General features: G+C 39.6%; 2 protein-coding genes across 2 annotated transcripts in view; one reads left to right on the forward strand and one right to left on the reverse strand.

Annotated features, from left to right (window-relative positions):
* syde2 (synapse defective 1, Rho GTPase, homolog 2 (C. elegans)) overlaps positions 1 to 14,488 on the reverse strand; it is a 34,566-nt gene extending 20,078 nt beyond the window's left edge. Inside the window, exons 1-2 of the mRNA XM_030786379.1 lie at positions 13,141 to 14,488; positions 4,939 to 5,574 (exon numbers count right to left, since the gene is read on the reverse strand). Of these exons, the coding sequence (XP_030642239.1) occupies positions 4,939 to 5,574; positions 13,141 to 14,401 (1,897 nt within the window). The 5' untranslated portion in view covers positions 14,402 to 14,488. The remainder of the gene's footprint in view (positions 1 to 4,938; positions 5,575 to 13,140) is intronic.
* Positions 14,489 to 19,085: 4,597 nt separating this feature from the next.
* Positions 19,086 to 22,282, forward strand: c10h1orf52 (chromosome 10 C1orf52 homolog). The gene is made up of 3 exons (XM_030787106.1): positions 19,086 to 19,414; positions 20,770 to 20,977; positions 21,760 to 22,282. Exons 1-3 carry the CDS (start codon positions 19,115 to 19,117, stop codon positions 21,912 to 21,914), a joined length of 663 nt encoding a protein of 220 aa, XP_030642966.1. The 5' UTR covers positions 19,086 to 19,114; the 3' UTR covers positions 21,915 to 22,282.
* The last annotated feature ends 272 nt before the right edge of the window (positions 22,283 to 22,554 follow it).

Genomic DNA, 22,554 nt, shown 5'->3' on the forward strand with positions numbered 1-22,554 from the left:
AAATGTGTGACCCCCTTGTTCCTCTTCCCTTCTGTTCTTTCTAATTGCACCTGTTCATGGATAAGCTTCAAGGAAGGGTTTACTTGCTTATTTGACACAGAGCACAGTGTGCCTTTACAAAATACAAAACTGGATTTTGTAAGGAAATGACGGAAAGTGGCATATCAACTAAGAGTTGTTAAATTTGATTTAGTCTTCAGGAATTGATAAAATGATAAACCACCCTCAACATTTCTTTGAGTTTGTTGTAGAGACTGGAGAAAGAGAGCCTACTCAGGGAGGCCCAAAGATGCCAAACGGCTGTCGATTTGCTATTTCTATGGACTCCACTCTAAAACAAACTGACAAATGATCACTGAGACCTGACAGTCTTCTAAGTGTTTGTCTAGAAGACTTGGATAGTGGGATGGAAATACACTAATAGAGCAGAAAGACACAGCTCTGGCGTCAGGGCCAGCAGCTGCCTGCCTGTCTAAAGAGTTCCTTAAATGAGCCTCCTGCGAAGGAGTTTCCATGTAAAAGGGCCCTAAAGTCTTGTTTAATTGAAAAAAAAAAAAAAAAAGGAAAGTCAAATACTCCTTATAAGAGCGGCAACTCATGAACAGTATACATGTTAAATACTGACTAGTAACCGCACCAGTTATAACCGTTAATATGTTCTGTGAATACTTCAGTGAGTTACTTTTCGATTTCTTTAGTACTCCCAATCTCTGTAACATTCCCTATGAAACAGACAGTGTCTTGTTCACATTTAAAATGTCTGCATATTTACATAAATGAAGGTGTCAATGTGTTTCCTTGCAAGGGTTAAAACAAACTTCACCTCACCTTGCCACACTGTCATCAAAGAATCTTAGAATCTATAGCATGTTTTAAATGAGCTGAGAGCTGACAAATGTCAAAAGTCTGGAAATTATGATGCTGTTACTGGCCGCTAACATGAACCCTAACTGAAACTTCAATTAGATCTCCAGTTACGCAGTAAGTCATCAAATGTTATGTGCTCCACGTTGAGTGGGTTGATAAAAATTTGAATGATTTCTAACAAAGCATAACAGATGCTTGCTTCATATTTCTCACTCCCCATTGCAAAATTATCGAATGTCACCTAGCACAGGCCATGACGGTGACTGACTGATAGCTTGAAGTTGTAATGCAACAGGAGGCTAATGACACATCAGTTGCCAAATACATCCAAGCCCAAGCATGTCTACACATACATATACAAACATGCAGGACATCACATGTTCATTCTAACATTCATCTGCTTTTTGCAACTTCTCTGCATTAAGCCCTGTCCCAATATGTGCCCCTGGTACGTCACAGTCACATGTATACCCCTGGTACGTCACACTCAGATTACACTGCAGAGGATTATGGGCCGTTTTAACTGGTTTAAGAGAGGCACTACCAGGCCAGTCAAGCTTAGTGTCACAAGTGACAGCTGAATGAAAGACTTAGCGGAACCTCTTAAGAAAAGGGGGGCTGGAAGGAGGAGGGGTAATAAACTGCTACATAGCGCTTGATCTTTCCATCTCTCTTTGAGGTTGTACTCTGAAAAGAAGCTCTGTAGTTGTTGTCGTTGTAATAGTACATTTGAAAGGCATCAGCAAACCCACATAAGTTGACCATAAAGAGCACAGAGTTCTGAAACTGAACACTCTTCTCCATTCAAAACAGATCACTACATCCAAACACTGTGACATGACGGTTGGATTTCTTACCCTGAGTACTAACAAAAGCAAACACTTTTGCTAGAGTACATTTAATCCACTACATGAATCTAACAGCCTTATTTTTTTCTGTACGAACAAAAAATTCTTCACATACTGAGTAGTTAATCAATTCGATATATGTCTGGGATGGAAGAGAGAAACCTTTAGAAAACTCCACTTTACTATCCCTGCTTTACTAACATTGGCTTGCACATGTTGTAGTCAAATTGTTGAGGAAATCACACCAGTCTCAAATGACATAAAATACATGAATGTGCTTTTGAAATGAATAAATTTGTAAGACAGAATGTGTCTCATTAGCAAGGTGATCCAAAACCCATCATTTTCAACTGTAATTCATATTCATGTTTTGTTTTTTTTTTTTTAAAGAAAATTGGCCTGTATCTTTCATCATTGCATGTACAAGAATAGTAATTAACAGTCCTTAGAATTCACTGATTGTCTGGGATTACATTTAATGATGTGTCCTCTTTGAAGAGTGTGCCAAAATAACTGACAAACTATAAAGGGTAACTTGGAGAAGGATGTCGACATTAAATGGGTTGTTTGCATACAGGTTTTCACTGTTCTGTGCAGTGACGTGGAATAGTCTGGTGGAAAATATCTTTTAGGATCACTTGGCATTACAAGATCAAAAGAGCTTTGGCTTGCTGTGGATCACATCAAGTCATAACCATGTTTTCGACATGTCAAAGAGCCAAAAAAAAGATACGTGTGATGCGGGAGACAACACAAACACAGAACAGAAGGCAATTACAGGGAAAATGCAGTTGAGTTACTGTCTTCTTGTGCTTACAAAGTAACTGGTCATATTCATACTATATACGTACATTCAGGCCTATCTGTTCATGGTGTGTGCCTGGGTACATCATAGTCACATGTGTAGCCGTGGGACACCACAGTCAGATTACACTGCAGAGGATTACGAGCTATTTTAACTGGTTTAACCTATTTCTATTCAGCAACCCAAGGAGCAGTCAACAGCAATATGTTTTTTCTTTTCAGGGTTTAACATGGCTTGCCATAATTTAGACGTTTGAAAATGCAAGCCCATGAATCACACGAAAATTATTTTAATTTTCTTACCTTACATTCAACAATATATATGTGTAATCTTTAAATATGATATTGAAAGGAAATATTCCGGATATGACCTAATCTTTTATTATAACTATTTGGCAAACAATGGTAGTTCCATTAGAGACAAGGAAAAGCAGCTTCATTAGGAAGGCTGAGAAGTGACTTTTAAGTGGACAATAAAGGATTCCATCATAGACAGGTCAATGTTCATAGTTTAACAACTAATGGTGAAATAGCTAAAGGAAACAAGACAATGAATCTTATTGAGTCTTGAGGTCTATCAGTTGAAACCAAAATCGACAAATCAAAAGGTAATTTTGATAGGTAAAGGTAAGTCAAAGATCACATTACTGTATGTCTAACTTGTAAAGAAAACACACCTTGGTTGAAATAGTCAATTATAAGTTCTTCCAAGACACTGTGTTTTCAAAGCAAAAGACCATCAAGATCAATAAGTCATGAATCTTTGACAATTCATGTATTTAGAGCACAACACACACTTATTACTGAGTTGTTTAGGATAAGATTCTTTTCCCTGACTTTTGTGATATCTTGAGTGTAACAGAAATGTCATGCATCGTGCCAATAAATCAGGTAATATCTTCTTTAATAACTCAACTGCATTTTGTGCAGTTACTGCAATTTTTAATAAGCACCTACACTGTCATCAAAAGCTGAACAATCATATTGTTATTGCAGTATAAGCTGTGGACATTTTGTTATATTATGGCCTTTCTGCAAGTGTGTGTTTTCAGCTCTTATTGGTAAAATGGCTGCTGGACCCTGGGCTAGACAAACAGCACATGTTTTGGTACTCTTCAGATGGACATGGGTCTGATAAACAACTTGTTGATTTGTGGCTTGTGACAGGTGGTTATTATAGAGGTGGTTATTGCTATTTGGGTCAACGTCATTATGTGCATTTTTATGTGCGAAAACTACTATTTTCCTCAAAAATGGTAACACAAAAGTTCTCAAGGGCAAGGTGAAAAATATGAGGAGGGGCAATGTGATTTTTAATCATGCTCTTTGAATTACCTAATTTTTTATTAGAGTGAACTAACAACTCATTTGAACAATCTATCGCAATAAGTAATTTTTAAGATTTAGAATTTGTTTCTATGACTGCGTCAAAGTTTTGATTGCAGCAGCAATGTACCTGGACACAGTGATTAAAATAAAAATGTAAGCAAACATACCAGTCACGCTGATCAATCTGTTTTTTTTTCTTTTTTTTGTGATTACATATTATGTCACAAAGACTGGAATGCAATTGTTTCCTCTCACGAATGCAATGACTTGTAATTGACACACACACACACACCTTTTCATGAGTATTGCTTGAAGGTATTACATCTATGATCTAAATATTAACTCCACTTTATCAGTGAATCGCTTTTCTTCATTCTGTTGAGCTAACTTGAGGTCATTTGAAACTTCCCTAAATGGATATTTATGCAGATCAATATAAGAGTCATTATAATCCAAAATGTCCTACCTCACTGGTGTTTTGAATGTCCTCTTACTTTAAGCTTAAGATATTAATCATGACCAGATTTTGTGTGTTAACATCATATGTTTTTGGTTACATGAAAATGTTATACTGATAAATATGGAACAAAAAATTTATGTTCAAAATTTATATTCAGATGACGTCAATTAAGTGTCTCTTTTAAGAAAATTCTGGTAAGGTGTTTCATTGTGTTCCTCGACATTTTTTAAGGACACTGTCTAAATGTCAATATATATTAGCTTTTTGTAGTGTAAGTTAATCTGTCTGTTGTGAAAGCAATACTTGTTCATGAAATCTACTGCTACACCTTTTAACCCTATCATTCTCCGGATGAAGAGATTAACAAATCAAACAAAACCAGGATGAAACATCAATCATTAGTAAAACGTGTATGGGCAAGAGGTCATGCCACTTATCACCCATTTGCTCAAACAATGCAGTTAACAGTTTTGACATTTTGGGGGCAAAGAAGGAATAAAGGAATAAAAACAGCAGAAGTAAGTTAGAAATATAACATAATCAAACATGCAGGGAGTGGGAGAAAGAGCAAGAGAGAGAGAGAGAGAGAGAGAGAAAGAGAGAGAGAGAGAAAATAATTGAGAGACATACCTGTAGGTGTGACCCTTGCAGCAGAACTGTCTTCCTGAAGCTTAGAGCTAAACATCTGTCTTTGCAAGGGCACAGTTTCAGTGGAATGTGTGGCATTCAAGACTCCTGAATCCCCATTCATGGTGCCTTGGGCCTCGCCAGTGCCCAAAGCCACTGTGAGACACACCTCACCCCCTCCACTCGGTCTCCTCTGGGGGGGCTTGGGGCTCCTCTGTGGCTCAGTGGGCTGAGGGGAAACTTGGGGACTGATGTCAAGGTTGCACTGAGGCAGGTCTGGCTCTTCATCCTCTGGAATTGGGTTGTACCAGATGTCACCTTCATCATCTGCATCATTCTCCTCAGTGGGGTCAACACAATGAGACTGGGAATCTGTGCAGGCCTGACTCAGGTCAGCAGAAGCCATGTGGACCCGGAGTGAGCTGGACTGATGACCAGGCCCTAAACCCTCGGAGGAGTCCAGGGCTGGTGCATGGTCTTCCTCCACTCTGTGGGGCGCTAGGGCTTCCTCAGCATAGTGAGGTCTCTCTAAGCTCTGTTGAAGCCAATTGCGTTTCTTGGACACGGTGATGGTGTTGAGAGGACAATGTAGGGTCCCTGCCTCCTTCGGTGCACTGCTGTGGACATTCTCTATGAGAGCTGTAGGGGAGAAAGCAGGAATCTCCATCAACCAATGTAAGATTGTACCAGATCCTTTTGCATGAAACTAATTCTCATCAACACGTCAATCTATGGCACAGGAAGAGTAAATTCCTTAAGAAATCACTTCTCATTAAAATGGCCTTGTAATACTTATACATGCTGAGAGCTTTGCTACCTTAGACCCAAACTGGTCAGCATTTAAAGTGAGCGGTAATGGCAAAAAGCTCCAGCAACAAATCAAACAATTTGTTGTACTGGGAAAAGGACTTGATGTCACTTATCTGTTGAGTTAGAGGATAAAGAGAACAGACAAGGTGAAAATGGATTGAGTGGTTGTATTATGAAACCATGAGAATGTTAATCACTTTATTGACATTTGAGTTGAAAAGAAAATCAAAAATCGTACACCTCCACACAAATCTGCTATGGAACAAAAGGAAGTACAGAGCTCCGATGTCCGTAACTGTTTTCGCTTGGATTATAGACGCTCTGATTATGGGCATTTTAAAAAAATGTGGCTCCAAAACAACGATGGAACAAGAACGTGAGTTTCCAGCTAGTTCAGGATCACGTAGAGGACAAAAAAAAAAAACCACTCTCCTACTCCATTTGATGGGTATACAGTATCTGTGGTATGAGATTTCCTGAGTTGTTTCCAAGCACTCCACTATGACCAAACACAAACTCTCAATTATGCACAGTTGACCTTTGGCATACTACACAAAGACGATTTCCCTTTCCCAGAATGTCAGGCCTGGGAATGGAGGAGCTCTGTGAGAGTTGGAAACATACCTCGAACCATAACCGACTTACGCTACATTAAAAAAGCACAAAGTATAATAGCAAACCAAGTCCCGTAATATTTACAAATATTGAAATGTTTTCCTTACTTCCAAAGTGTCAACTTCCTAACAGATTTAATGGAAAACTGTAGTCAGGAGAAATCAGCCAAAGAGAGCCTGTTGTAAACTGAGACATACAAACCACCTTGGATAAATACTCTCTAAAAACACACTATAATAAACCGCTCTGGACAAATGCTCTCCAAAACACATAACAACAAGCCACTCTGGAAGAGCGCTTGCTATAAACACACTAAAACAAACCACCTTGGACCATATGCCATGCCTGACAATCTTACTAACAATAAAGACAAACCAAAAATACTCTTTTCAACCACAGGTCACTTATTACAGTTCTCCTGAATTCAACCACAGGTCACCTTGTACAGCTCACCCGAATCCAACTGAATTCAATCACAGGTCACCTTTTACAGCTCACCCGAATCCAACTGAATTCAACCACAGGTCACCTTGTACAGCTCACCCGAATCCAACTGAATTCAACCACAGGTCATCTTTTACAGCTCACCCGAATCCAACTGAATTCAACCACAGGTCATCTTTTACAGCTCACCCTAATCCAACTGAATTCAACCACAGGTCACCTTTTACAGCTCACCCGAATCCAACTGAATTCAACCACAGGTCACCTTTTACAGCTGTCCTGAATTCAGGGCCACTGGGTCCTCAATACTAAATCTCAAGCTAGAAGCCTCTGTATTATTTTAGAATGAGACATGATTTTCATCCTCAAACTAATCTTCAAAATCTTGTGTGATGATTCCTTACACAGGCAGGTACTTAATAACTGAAGTCAATCATTTTTATCAAGTCAATTGATTACTGTCGTGCTTTTTATACGGGCCAAATATCAAGCAAACTGAGTTTGTTCTAAATGTTGGCCTGCTTTTATATTTTAAAGAGTGTTACATGGTCTAAAAGCTCCAAATGGTTTACCTTGTAGTAGAGCCTCTCTCTGAGTGCTGAACTTCTTATATGATCAAAATGTGAAGATGTAAAAAGTGGGAATGTTCTATTTTCTACGTTCTTTCTCAGTAACTCCGTTTTTATTTGACCACATTCAGGAATTTTATCTCAAAGTCTATCAGAGAAACCATGACAACAGAAAGGCAGCTTAAAACACATTTTATTATGACAACTAAGCTAGATTTGAAATTACTCATTAATTTATTTGTTATGATTATTGTAATTGCCTTTCATTGGTATTTTCATTACCTTTCATGTTACCTTTTGTCTTGTACTCCCTGAACCCACGTTGTTTCTAAATTGGTTATTTAATTTTTATGGTTTTTTTATCTTTTTTTTTCTCTCTCTGGCAATTTTTCATTTTTTGAGTCCATGTACTTTCTCGCATCAAGTTCATTCAACTTGAAGTGCATTCCAATCCTGTGGTATTTCTGCCTGATTTCATTCTTACTTATGCACTCTGAACTTCCGCCTGTTGACCGCGGTTGTCCGTTCGCTTTGCACAAAGGTGAGGAACAACACATTTTTTATGCTCAGAGTGCACGCAACAGGATCAGCTCTTACGGTCTTGCTGCAGCACGCTTTCCCTTTTTCTCATCCTTCTCCTTCCCCAAAACCCCAAAGCTCAAAGTCCAAAGTCCAAAGCCCCAGCGTAATGATACGTTCCCCTTTCCGCGGGGGAAACAGACTTCACAGGACCAAAACTACAACCTTCAAATTATAGACTGTGCAGAAATATTTTCACTCAAAAACAAAGCGCGCGACACAGCGAGCAAAACATACATTGTTACAAATGAGCTGAAGCATCAAAATAATGTCTTCATGTTTTTCTTTTCCCCTCTCAATTTGTGCATGTATAGCTGTGGAATTAAACATTACACATATCCACACACTTGCATTTGTGAGCCATGACTGTGACCGGGTTTAGGAAACCAGGAGCTTTGTCTACTTGCCTGGATGACTTCAAGGATTTAAGCCTTCAAAACACACGGCCATTACTTTGTAACACTGCGTGTAGAAAAGATTAAGCTTTAGTACCAGCGCCAACTCTCTTAAGATGTAAATTTATTAAGTCTAAAGGAGAGGAGTAACTCACTCCCAGAACTGATATCTCTATTCAGCGTGGTTCTCCAAGTCTGCACTGACTCTCACCCACAACACACTACGTTTGTAATGGGATAAAATTTGAAATGTAAATGTCACAAAAAAGGATAGTAACATAATCCAAATGTATCCAAAGCTCCAAATTCAATTATAACAATCACTGAAGAACAAAATCAGCACAAAACCTTGTGGTGCAAGGGTGTGCCTGTTAAAACTGTCCTGTTAATCTGATGTCAGTTGGTAACAAATAACATATTAAACGCACCTGCAGGTACATATTGTTATTTTCACGGTTAGTGGTATGAATATGGCCATGGTTGTGGTTTTAATTACTGATCCCAAACCAGAGAAATCTCAGTCTTGTGATTTAAAAAAAAAAAAGAAGACATAAAAAGCCCTAGACATAGAGAGGTTCAATCTGGATGCAGAGCTTATAGACTACTTAATATTACCCAACACATGGCAATATAATAATGATGTATATGTAGATCATTCTAAATCAATTACAGAATTCATTCTACATATAAAGGATTCTAATTAGGGTGATAAAAAAAAAATCTTACAACATCACCTATTTATGATTATCTAACCAGTTCCGACTGACAGTTTGTCATGATGAATCTCTTACTGAAGAACCTCATTTGTTGAAAAATATTTCTAACACTCAACACTGTGGATTATAAGATTTGGTACTTAGTTTATATTAAAGAAAGAGACAATGTGTAAACCTTAAAGAAAAAAAAACAAACAAAAAAAACATTTTGAGCATGACAAGGTCCAATATGGCGACTAAATGGCAATGCCAGCACCGAGTCTCAAAAAAGTTGGCCAAATGCTAATCGTGTGTTTTGGGTGTGCCAAGAGTGTCTTAGGTTTGGCAAATAAGCAAAGCTAAGCCCCCCTCCCTTAAAAGCCAGGTTCACAGTAACCATGGCAATTTGCCAAAATGTCGGGTGTCAACGTGGCTCTGTTTGAGCGTGTCCACAAAGGAGAAGACTGTTATGCCAGCCTGTGAAAAGCAGGCCAGGGACACCGGAAAAAATAAAGTCCATAGGCCTAACCTGTCTCAAGTGCTTTTCAACAAGCATATTTTATTGTTGTGTGTTAAAAGAATCATTTTTTTATTTAATTGTTTTTAAAAACACTAATAAAAAACACTAAACTCTACAACTCTAAAAACAAGACAACGGGGACAAAAACATCTCCAAAGATTTTATATTAATAATGATATTGCATTAGCAACAGTACTACTAATTAAACACACAAAACAAATTTAAACAACTTGTGATATCTTTACACAATATACATGGATGTAAAGCCAAACAGCGCAGTGCATTCAATACCATCATCAAACTAACCGCCAAGAGAAACACTTACCACATCACTTTTGCCTTTTAGACCGGCAAAATACACAAATGTTTTCTCTCATGTGCGATTATATGTTGTCAAGTGTAAATTAAAGCTGTTGTCAGAACTGGTTCGAGTTTGCTAGGCTGGTGCTGAAATGTTGTTTGGATGTACTGGCACGTCTTTCTTTCATATCTGTGTGTGAACGTGCCGTCACATGTAGGAAATTCCAGACCGGAGACACAGAGATTTACTACCCTCTGCTAAACATTTACGTCCGTTCAAAGACACACCTGAGACACACACACACACACACACACACACACACACACACACCAACATCACGAACAAGTTTGTTTGCAAACACACACAGGATATACATGATCAATACACACATCTACAAATTACTCACAGATATGTACACCAATGATTTACAATAAACAAACCTTACTCACTAACAATTACTGATGATCATGTCATAAACCAACCACCAAAACAATTTTATTGCAGAAATTCTGCCAAGTGGACAGAGTCCAGGAAAGGCCTAGTTTCATTTTCTGAGGGCGCACACACAGGTCACGTCTCTCCTGCTCATTTCACGTCTCACGGAGCTGCCGGTGTGAACGATAAGGAGATAGTCGGAGGTGTCTAAATTATTACCAATACCCCAATAAAGGATGCAAAGTTTGGTCAGTTCTCTAGGGGTGGGAGTTTGGGGTTTCTTTTCACACCAAAGTGACACTCATTGAAAGGCACATAGCCAACATAGTCCGCTGCAATGAATTCTTCTCAGGAAGTGACTCACCTCCTAACATGAATTTAACATTTCCCAGCAAAGGTCTAATATAAATTCAAAATAGAGCACACACCACACTGCATACAAGGCCTCCCTGTAGAGGGCAAGGGAAAGTAGTGTCAAAAGGGCTGCGGAATAAGAGAATGTCTTTTAGGGGGGACTGAGAAGAAACAATCCAACACTACAGCTTTGACCCTCTACGCAGAGAGAGAACCTACTGCCTGAAATTCCCTTTTCTTAACCCTCTCGCTTAAACTTGTCACCTGTGTAAACGACACCAAGTAAACGGCTCATTTGACGTATGCTGGCGGTCACATAGAGCAATCCAAAGCCATTTCCTACCACCAGTCAATCCTCTTTAAAAATAATGACCTTTAAAAATAATGATCTTTTTACGTATCTATTGGTGTTCATTTCTGCAGGCGGGTCATTTCAGGAATTAATGAAGATACTAGATATGGATCACTTTCAAAATACTAATGAACAGTAAAACAAACAACAAATATAATCTCTGGAACAATTTGGAACTGATTAGTTAAGCCTGTAATATGAACTAAGCCTTAAGGCTGCAGTACACTTCATGCTGCATCCACAGAGCTCCCCAGGGCTTCCGTACATGACCCCAACACTGAAACACTGTAGAGCCCTGTACAGACGTCATGAGGACAACGACCAGTGACCATAGAGAAGAGAGGCGCATGGTCATAATATCCGAAACCAGCAACAAATGTGAACTGGTGTCTTCACAAAAGCACAAGAAGACCAGTAATGGAACTTGGTAACCTCAGACCATTTAGTGTACCCTGGAGGAACATAGTTTGTATTCCGTGTAAATAGGAGCCAAGCTGGTTGGGTGGGCTAATCAGAGCTGACCTGAACAAATACTTAACCGCTCCCTATTGTGATCCGTTTCATTAAGCATTAAGGTTGGTGCAAAGAGGCCAAATAACAAGAATGGCATTCTAAACATTTACTCCAAAGATTTAGCGACATTCCATTACGCATGAGCCCGGACACCACAGGAGAGTGTTGGTGAGGTGGGAGAGGGACTGGGGAAGAGGTAACAGAGATACAGCAGCCAAAGTCCTCCCCAACTGACCATAAAAACACACCAACACTTCATTTGCCGCACTCTTTTTCAAGGGAAAGCAAAACGGAGCAAAAGGGACCCTGAAGCAGGGGATTTACTCCCAAGCAAAAGCAGCCACAACACTTATCAGTGGGTCGGCTTACATAACTACACTGAAGCCGTGAATCAGTGGATTTCTCCTCATGTCAGCTGATTCCAGTCAGATAAACAAGCCAACATAATGAGGACATGAGAGTCACGTCAGCTTCTCAAGTCTCATGCTAAAGACCCTCTAAAAAGCTTTAAAACAAACTACACATAAAAAAAACCAAGAAAAACAGCCTTGCACTAAAAACAGAGGACACCTACATGTGGAATAACACTGCACCTTGCATATTGTTTAAATACTGAACACGCAATAAACAAACCTTACATTCATAAATTCATTCACAGAACCCTATTGAAATATGTTTTTTGAACAATTTATTTTCTTTCAACATTTCAGACTTCTAAAACTTAAAATCCTGATTTCTAGTTTATTTCTCCATGGCTAATAATTAAATTTGAAAACTCCTCCAACTTTGAAATTCACCATCTTCCTCTTTGGTAACAATCATCAATGCATCTGTACTGAGTAAAACTCAGCCTCAAGAATGTAGCAGACTATCGTCTATAAGCAAACACAGTCCTTTGGATTGCATCATGGGATTTATGTATTGTTGAACATCAATACATTAGTCAAAATAATTATGAAATTAAGATAATTTCAACAAAATTTAGATGTTTTTTTTTAAAATTGGCTTTAGTTTCCATGGTGATGAAACATACTGAACTGATCAGTTCTATCCATATTCTCCATGTCATAACTCCATATCATTATAATTTGATTCTTGTGGTACTGATACGTTAACTGCTTTTGTATTGATAAGTGATGGCCTTTGTATTATTTTTTCTATGTTTATTGCTTTTATGTTCAAATTAAAGTCTTATGATACAAGATAAAAGCAAATATAGAAAAAAAAAACATTAAAATCAGTATATACTTGTCAACAGCTGAATGTCAACAACGATGTTAAGAAAACAAAACCACCACCACCTTCATTATCCCCACCACCATCACCAAATCAGTCAGTGAGAGAATGTTAGTCTTGCAGTTAAATTGTGCACAGTGAACCCTCCACCAGTGTATCAGTGTCTATTCAGTGTTAAATTAACCTACATTAGTTGAGAAGAAAAAAAATGCCACCAGTTGAACGAGCTTATGAGAAAAGCAAGAACTGAAGCATTCCATCCCCTTGACGTGCAAACGTTGATCGATCGGATGAACAGAATGAAGGAGGGATAGGAGGACAATATTTGGTGACTTTTTCCCCCCAGAAAAAGCGGATCCCATCTGCCACGCCTTGTGGCGTGCCTACCTGACTGATGCCCTCTCTGGAAGGGAGCTGCACTTTTGCTCCCCTGACCTTGGGTTATGTGGCATGCCCCTTTGGCCCAGCTGTGCGCTTCCTGCGTAGGCGGTGCGTTCAGTGTGCCCTGGGTACGCAGGGAGGATCCGGCGATACGCTGCTTCATTTCAGACGAAAGCATCCGTCCTTTGTGCATCCACTCCTGCATTTTGTTTACCGTCACTCCCAGGTGCCTCCTGGAGTCCCTCGTGCCCCACTGAGCAGCGTCCAGTTTGTCACCTTGACCGTCGCCGTTGTCGGACGAGCTAGTGAGGCTGTCGGCCGAGCCGCTGCTCTCGTTCAGCTGCCCGTCGTCCTTTTTGGCTTGAAGCTGGTCGTCACGGCTCACCTCGTTAAAAACCAACGGGTTTTCAACTGGATCAGCTTCAGCTGGCTGTGCTGTTTCATTCAGACTTGTGCCACTCACACATATCCGAGAGCTACGTTTTTGCGTACAGACAGGATGCTGTGTTGAGTATTTCATAGCACCATCACTAACAGACCTCCGTAAAGCTGGTTTTGTTTCTATAAGTACTAGGTTTTGAAGACTCTTGCAAACTAGAGAGTTTTTAAGACATGATACCTGGCTTTCATTCATATTTAATGGCAGAGAATCTGACACCTGCTGAGAACCATAATGTATGGAGGATCTAATGTCACTGCACAAGTCCCTGTCAAAGAAGCCACCACCTTCATGAATGACTAGAGCATGATTAGAGATGTTTTTCTGCTCTACAAATTCGTTTACACCATCCTGACTATCAAAACTGATGTCATGCATTGCATTTATCAATAGATAATATGCTTCTTTTAACTGACTCCTCAGTCTGTCTGTTTCTTGAGCGCTATTGATTCGTCCTGGGCCTAAAATTTCGACAGGCTCAGCCTGTGTTGTCTTTATTTCCATATCTTTTTTGTCATTCAACTCAAAATTCTGCATTTCTGATTCATAAAAGGGGAGAAATTCGTTATCATAATAATCGTCATCCTCGCTCTCTAGTGAGTGGTGACGAACTGCTCCCTCTCTGGAGCACAACAGACGCGAGGCCACGTCTGTCTCACATATTTCCACTTCAGTGGGGAAAAATGATGGACTCAGTAAATTTGGCACTCTAATATTTCTGGCAAAGTCAGCTGAAGTCTCGAAACTCTCCATAGTGCGCATTAAAGAAGTTTCCTCGATATTGCTGTCCACATAATGGTAAATATGAGAAAAGTCTGACTGATACATTTGTGTTCCCCTTGATGTTACATCCGTTTCCAAAAGTCGGTCATCATGGAAATTAGTCAAATCCGTTTCGTCAAATACAGTTCTCAAGCAACCTGTACTCAAACCAGCTCCCTGCTCGAACAATGTCCCATCGCAACGTATCTCTAAATTTGTTTCATAAGAGGTATTTGCTCCATTAATTTTTGAGGCAGAACACTGGCCATCTGTTAATTTAACAGCCCCCTTGTCTATACTGATCCTACAGTGCTTTATATTGGTATTTTCACAACTCCCGAAGCCTATTGAATCTCCCCCCATGTGCCGCCGCGGTATGGGGACAATGTCTTTTTTCTGTTCGTGCAGTCCGAGGAGCGGTCCGTGTTGAAAGTGAGTCTCTTGTTTATAGAAGCAGCTAATCTCGTCTCTATCACTCCCTCTGTCAAGAATTTCACTTTGAAGTGAGACCCCCAAGTGTTTCTCATTATTTCGACTCTCAAGGACCGGACCCCCGCTGCACTGAATGTCCTCCCGTCTACTGTTTATGTGCACAGTCCCCTTGTACTGGGAATGCGCGTTGTCTAGACCCACTGTATTCTCGCTATCTAAATCCACGAACTTGTTATCGTATCTCCCGATAAAACAACTCTCGTTAGCCCTCACTGTATCTGGCATACAATCCAACTCTGCGGTCATCACAGCTTCATGATGCCTGTCTCTCTCTTGCAAAACTTTTTCTTTACCTTCGCTGCCCCCGTTAGCTGCAACGCCGCATCCACCAGCTGTCGTCCCTTTCTTGGATTTCTTCCCCCGAAGTTTAGCTAATAACGTCCTCCGTAGAGGATCAGCCATTCCTTTGAGCCCTTAGTTTCTCCAGTTTCAGCAGATGGACTTCAATGAGTTGCAATAAACTTTATAAACCAACTTTGTGGTCGAGAGTTGCCGACGTATCGCTGCCGTCGCCATTCTCCGCTACCCCCTCTATATTCTCTACTAGGCTGCCTAGCAAGTTCGCTACTAGCTCACTTGCTCGAACGCTACTCTCGTTGCCTCTTTCAACACTTCCCCCATTCCCCCTCCTCCCTTGCTTGCAGTTCAAATACTTGGAATATTTTCTGTCAGGGGTGAAAGGTTAGAGACGTATTGCGCAAGCTCATTTACAAACATTTAGCACAGGATGCTGAAAAAGTTATTTTTAAGTAACTTTTTTATCTCCCAGTTTTTACCCTGAAATCCGTTGATTCCTTAATTGCCGTGAAGAATTATGGGGAATAAACTCACCTTTCCATTACTTCGAAAAGTCATTCCTTGGTTATTGGCATGCTATTAGGTATTATGGCATTTGCTTGAAAAACGACCTTTCTTTTCTCTCCGTTGTAACTTCTCCCTTTTGCGCCTCAGCCCATTTCCACGCTGCAAAATTTAATTTTACCCCCTTTTTCATATTTTCACAACAGCTTTGAGGCCATAAACATCAAATTTAGAACATTCATTCAGGACGTGCTGACGAGAATTGGTGTGATTTCTTTTAACGACTTGCAAATGATTTTGATCAAATCCCGAGGGGAAAAAAAATCAAAACAAGTGTCTGAACAGCAGAGAACCCCGGCGTCCCTCGACATAACGTTGAGTTCAACTGTATTCATGTTCATTTCTATGTTACCCAGTAAGATGCTTACCTGAGGTGACTGTCATAAATTGAGATCTGGGGGAAACCGGCTTAAATTGCCGTTTCATGGGTGTGTTTCTGTAAAACTGCGGCAAAATAACCTTTGCTCTGGTATGGTGGTTATAGCATAATGTTTCACGCATTCTTACACAAAGATTTATTTTCGAATGTTTTAAACTAAGTATATGATCCAGTTTACCCACAGCAAAGGGACGCTACAAAACATAAGTAGATAAAATACTTAATTCAGTCGATGAAAAAGATTAACCAATAGCTCTACACTTAGAAACAGTGCTTTATCTGCTTTCTTGTCTCAGCTTCTTATCTTCCAATAAAAAGGTGCACGTCAGGGATTTCAACGAATTGAGGGTAGCTCTATTTTATGAGACTTCTGCTGATCTTAAATACAATATTAATTTAATTTTTTAAAAAAAACCTAGGTAATTTGGACTTCATGCGGCACTTAACAAGTACAGTCTTGATTTGGCCCGCAGAGGGCCCTGATATTTCAAAATGGCTTATAGATGGCGCTAGAGGTAACAGATACGTTCAACAATTTTAAGAAGAGTGAATAAAAGACAGGTATTTTTCTGTGAGAACATTTTAGATTAGAGCAGTAAATGCATAAGTGCTAGTTGTGTGCCATATGAACCAATGATTTGGGACAACAAGATATTTATCAATTTTGGAAATACTAGGGGAAAAATCAAGAGATAGGTGATGTCACCAAGGACCATATGTTGCAGTGTTTTGTAGTCCCAAAAGTATTTTAGATAAAAGTTCCACGGCTACAGGTTCAAAAGTGAGTTCAGAAGAAGTTTAAACGCAAACCCTATAACTGTAGATGTCTGGGTGACTGATATTCAGAGGTTTTCTGTGCATAGTGGCCCATCATTGGTCCTGGTGAGGAGCACAAAAACCTTGGCTGAATTATCATGGACCAAGTACTAATATGTCTGTGCAGTTCCATTATTATCAGTCAGTGAATTCAGCAAATGTAGTTCAGGTTCTGTGGGGCTTCATTGCTTTAGTGGACACCTAAATAATGTAGATGTACTGATGGATGAATGGATGAATAGATAGGTGGAAGAAGAATGTAACAGAGGGAGTGATTGAGGAAGTATAAATAGGAATGTGTACAGTACCTAACAAGAAAGGATAGTATTAATTATATAGTTGTTAATTGTCTACTGTTCATGTTAATTATATTGTTACATTGTAATTGTTTGACCCATTGTTTTTCTTTTGTATATGCGGGTTTTTACTTGTTACCTACTCCACAGAAGCTTCGTATGATTCTATTGATGTACTAACTCAACCTGCCTGCCTTTTTCTTTATGTACACATGGACAGCTAGAGCACAGTAACAAGAACTTTGCAGATGGAGTTGTTATGATGCTGTGAGGCAGATGCATGTATGACTACTATCTACAAATACAGGGAGCACTGATTCTCAGGAGGGTTCGATGAGGTGAAAGCAACGCAGTACTAACATATGCATCATGTTTAACCACCCCAACGTTCACGTGTAAATAATTATCTATTTCTCTGTTCTCCGTCTCCGTCTACACAAAAAAAGACTTGTATTTGATTTGTCCCTATGAATGTAATCTTAATTATGTCGGATCATGGTGTGGGTCAGGAAAAGTGCAATAACTGATGGAGAATACCAAAAAGTGGTGATTTGTAACAAGCTGTAGAAGGAGGTATGGGAGAAAATTCCTCATTTGGCCAACATAACAGCTAATGTACTTCATCCTAGAATGTTTGGGATATACAAGGATACTTACAAGTCCTGCTGGGCTAGGATATCAGATAATTGTCTCTGCACAGAAGTACATTTTGCAGATGTCTAAAGTATCTCAAAGCAATTGTTCAACACTAACATTGCACTCCAAACCAGTAGGTGGGAGTAACACACATTTTCTCTATAAGCAATCATTTTAATATAGAAGAGGACCAAATACCAGTTTGTTTAGTTCAGAGGACAGAATTGGTTGATGTGATGAATGATGGACTGATGTGGTGAGTAGAGTCAGAGGATGCTGTTTTGGAATCAGACAGTAGTGGGAGATTCACAACTAACCAGTTAAACATTCTCAGACCGTAAAATAACCGCTATTCAGTAAGTCTAGCTCACGGCAAATAATTCAGGTGATAAGATTATTTACATTATATGTATTGCTATAGTAATTATAGTGAAATGGAGTGAATACACGTTAAGAGACAGGGAGGGGAGTTGGTGATGCTAGGGTTTGTGGAACAAACGCAAGAAAATGTTGCAGCCGTGGGGGTGAAAAATTGTGCAGCATGTGGGGAATGTGAAGTGCAGAAAAAGCACAAGAGAAGCTCAGAGAAACAAAGTGTTAAATAATGATAGGTATACAGGGCCAGGAAGGAGATTTAGGTAGACAGCAGAGCAGAACTGACAATGTGCTAGCCTGCATAATGATTTTTCTGCATTAGTGCAAGCCCAGAACCCAAAACTGATTATGAGGTGTACAAGCAAATAATTGGTGACTACAGACATTTTGACTCTGGATTAAATTGATTTAATCACTTTTATAGCTAAGGTTATTAATGTAACCCCTCAACAGACAAAGAAAGATCCTCAGTAGGGACAAAGTAAAGGCAGAACTGGAATTCCTGAGGATATCAGTGTAACTATTGAGGTAATTCATGAAATGATTATAAGCACTGTTGGGCATTCTCAGATCACTGATCACATCAATGGCATTGATGTTTTCTAGACTTAGAATGTAATGCAGGGTGTGCGCTTTTTTTTAAATAGATGAAGATAGGACACTACATATGGGATAGGGAATGTAAGAGACTAGGACCTAGGACTTTTGTTTTCTCATTGAGACATGGCTAATTAACAATCACGAGACTATACTGAAAAATAAAATACACAAAATCAAGTGTACGTTGTCGTAACCGACATACTCCGCAACAGCAGGAGGCGGAATGTACCTAATAGAAAGTCGATGTTCTCAAAATAGAGGTAACGAAGGAGGAAAAGAAGAGGAGCACGGACTTTTGAAAACGCGAAAAGTGTTGTATTCAGGATGGCAGAGAAACAGAAATCAGATTCCTTTCGGTTCTTTATGAGTTCTGATGACATTGGTGATAGCAGCGACAGCAGCAGCGACTCAGACGACGATGGTCAAAAGTCGTCCAAAGCTAAAAATTCAGGAGCTGCAGGGAGTGTTTCATCACAGCACCAAGGAACCAAGCGAACTGCAGCTGGGGCATCTTTACCCAAACCTGACCACCTATTCAGTTCGATCTCAAAGCCTGCTTTCTTGTACAACCCCTTAAATAAACAAATCGACTGGGAAAGTCGTACCGTGAAAGCTCCCGAAGAGGTATGTTTGCTAGCCTGTTACCCTGCCTGCTAGGTGCGCAACACGCATAAGAGAAGCCTGTCACACGACAGACGCTACACTAACAGCGTAAAGTAGATTGCTTCACTCTATTTAGACCGTACGGTTACTTTCCTCTTAAACAACTAAATTTTCAAATACAGGTTACAAATGGATAGCTCTGGTCCTGCATATTGGTCATTTTAAGTGCTGTTACCGTCCTTTGCAATGTGACGATCACTGATTGATTTAGAGACTGGGCATTTCCGTTATAGGTCAGATAGGGGTCATTAGTCAATATGTGAGACGAGCCTTATGTGACGAGGAAATTAAAATCAAGGGTACCAGTTCCTTCTCAAATATCTGTCCCAAAGACCTCACAGAACCTTCCCACGATGTATATTTTAAGTTAAGTTCGACAACAGCACCTGAAATTAACAGTAGGATAACAGCTGTCCTTACCTTAACAGAGAAAAGAAACGACCAAAGCAGTCTTACTCAAATCCCGTTTTTAAGGTGGGCGTGAAAGTTCTGTCTTGAACTGTAAACATATGTTTGCCCCTTTACCCCGAATCAACATATTACCTTAAGAGAAATGCGACAGTTACTAAAAGCAGCTATGCTAGATTTTGTAGCTATGTCTGTGGTGGTTATGGCGAAAACCTCTCGGGTTTGCTTTGTAACTACAGAATCAGCAGTGAGGAGAAGTCCATATCCTGTCAGTTAGAAAGCAGATGCACAAATAATTTCACATGATAGAACTCTTATGTTGCAGTGAATTTCCCACCTCCATTTAAGAAAACAAATATACGTGAGACACGAAGGTGTCTCTGTGACAATATGTGCAGCATGCTAAAGACTATTACTTGCATATGTTTCTATTACAAAGCCTAAGTGAACATCATCAATAAACCCAATTTGATAATATTGCACAATATTGGACTGCTTAGTAAATAGCTTTTGTAGTCTCAAATAATTGATGGGTTAAATGCAATTTAGATGCAGTATCTGAATCCTGAACTGTTTCTTTGTATTTCAATTAAATGATTTACTAGTCACAGCATTTTATAAAATTTTATCGCCCTAAACAAAATGACAGTACTGTTTTAGCGTAGGATAATCTTAGACTACAGTAGTTAATTAGGAAAGGTTCACCAGTTATGTTTTATTTTTTCACAATCTTTTTACTGTCTGTGATAGCCTAGTTATGAGATTCTCATGATTGTCCTTAGCTATCACAACCAATGGGAGGCACCTAGTCTCCCCACCAACAAATGAGTTGTTTTACAGTGAGAACATGATGATGAAGGGGAGAAGAAATATAAAAGCAATGTTTTGGGTGTTTCTTCATGATTTAGCCGCCCAAGGAATTCAAACCATGGAAGAACAACGCCGTGCCACCTCCTCAACAGTATGTCACTGAGGAGAAGAAGAAAGGTCCTCCTCCCGGCATGGACATGGCCATAAAGTGGTCTAATGTCTACGAGGATAATGGAGATGATGCACCCCAGCGTGCAGGTGGACCCGCACGCTTTTTACCAGAAGAAGAGGAACTGTCAGACTCGGGTAAAGTATTTGCTCTTTACCTGGTTCTCTCTCATGTGGCACAGTGCCTTACAGTGTTTTAAAGCATTTTAACATTTTTTTTATTATTATTGTTCCAAGAGTTTAAAACTATTGGTGAAATTAGAGTGAATCAGAGTGAACTTCGCAGGATTTTGCAGATTTGGTCTTGTGAAATTGATTGTTAATTATTTTAGGTTCATACCAAGACAGATTTCTTTTAATCCCAAACTCAGCCGGTCTACATTCACCTCACTCACGATTACCAGTTCACATGCGGTGAATCTAAGCCAAATACGAAAACAGATTATCACTTTCGTGGGGTGGGTCAGTCAGACAGCCCTAAACACAAAGTGCAGTTAACAATGAGTAAGTGACGTGGTCGGATGAGTCTTCTTTTGCTTTTTTACACTACAGCAGGTATTATATTACTGAAATTTCCCCCTGCTTTTTTCAAAAAATGTATCCTAAAAAGGAGGGCATGTCAGGTCACTAAATTCTCACCCAACAGGGACCCTCTCTTTTGAAGCATATTACACAGGTTTGCAACAAACTTAGGTGATGTTTCTTATATACTCAAATATCCAAAAGCCTGCACTACAAAAGCCAAGAGAATACCTGGGGGCAGATGTTGTGTAGACTGTATGAAAGGCTTAGAAAAATGAGATGTGCACGGAGAGAAAGAAAGATTATATTTTTGTAGAAACACTTTCTTTGTTTTGTTTAATGTAAAAGATGTTTATTGTATAACTGATATGCTTACGAAAATGTTTCCTCCCTTACAGATGAGTCTTCATCGCAGACGGCTGCATCTACAAAGAAAAGGAAAGTGGAAGCCTTCCAGCAGAAAGAGAAGAGAAAAAGGGATCTGGGACAGGCCTCCTCCGACAAAAACTTTGTGGAAGAGGAGAAGAGGATCCTTCGGCAGAGCCAGAGATAAAAGCTGTGTTATCTTGCGTGGAGCCTGAGTGGCAGCGCTGGCCCAGGGCTGTTTCATTTATTCGGTGTTGGCCTGTGTGGACTTGTGTGGTGGACATATCTGGATCTCTCGGGAATACAGAGGGTTCCCCCCGTCTTGAGTTCTGCATGAACTAAATGATGTCCTTTTATTTTTTTACACAAGAGTTTATGTAAAACAACCCTACTGGACTTGTTTGTGGGTCCCGAGATACACAAGGGGCTCTAGGAGTAATGTAGCCTGATTGACCCCAGTATCTGCAATCTCTTACATTACACTGTCTCTATCACACACACACCACTTCAGCACAGAAACAGTCACCTCTGTCTCTGTGCATGTGAAGTGTTTAGTTCTATGCTTGTTAAGATGACTGTCACCCATGACAACAGAGTAGACTGTTTATTATTTTGTTCACATTTTGATATGGTAAAAATATATCATCTTTGTCTGAATGCCTTTATTTTGTGAAAAATGTGAAATCAGTTTGTTTTTTTTAAGAAGTCTGATGTGTAGCTGTTGTCATTGGTAATGCAGACTACACAGGTAATATGGTTAACTTACACTTTTGTCCAGGAAAATGCTAGAATTCTGATCTACTTTTCTCAAGCTTATATTACAATCA

This window comes from Chanos chanos, chromosome 10 (assembly GCF_902362185.1).
Source record: "Chanos chanos chromosome 10, fChaCha1.1, whole genome shotgun sequence".
Lineage (NCBI taxonomy): Eukaryota > Metazoa > Chordata > Actinopteri > Gonorynchiformes > Chanidae > Chanos > Chanos chanos.

Coding starts and splice junctions, on each gene's coding strand:
- c10h1orf52 (XM_030787106.1), top strand. CDS start 19,115: ATGGCAGAGAAACAGAAATCAGATTCCTTTCGGTTCTTTATGAGTTCT. Junction 19,415..20,769: donor CCGTGAAAGCTCCCGAAGAG/GTATGTTTGCTA, acceptor TTCATGATTTAG/CCGCCCAAGGAATTCAAACC. Junction 20,978..21,759: donor AGAGGAACTGTCAGACTCGG/GTAAAGTATTTG, acceptor CCTCCCTTACAG/ATGAGTCTTCATCGCAGACG.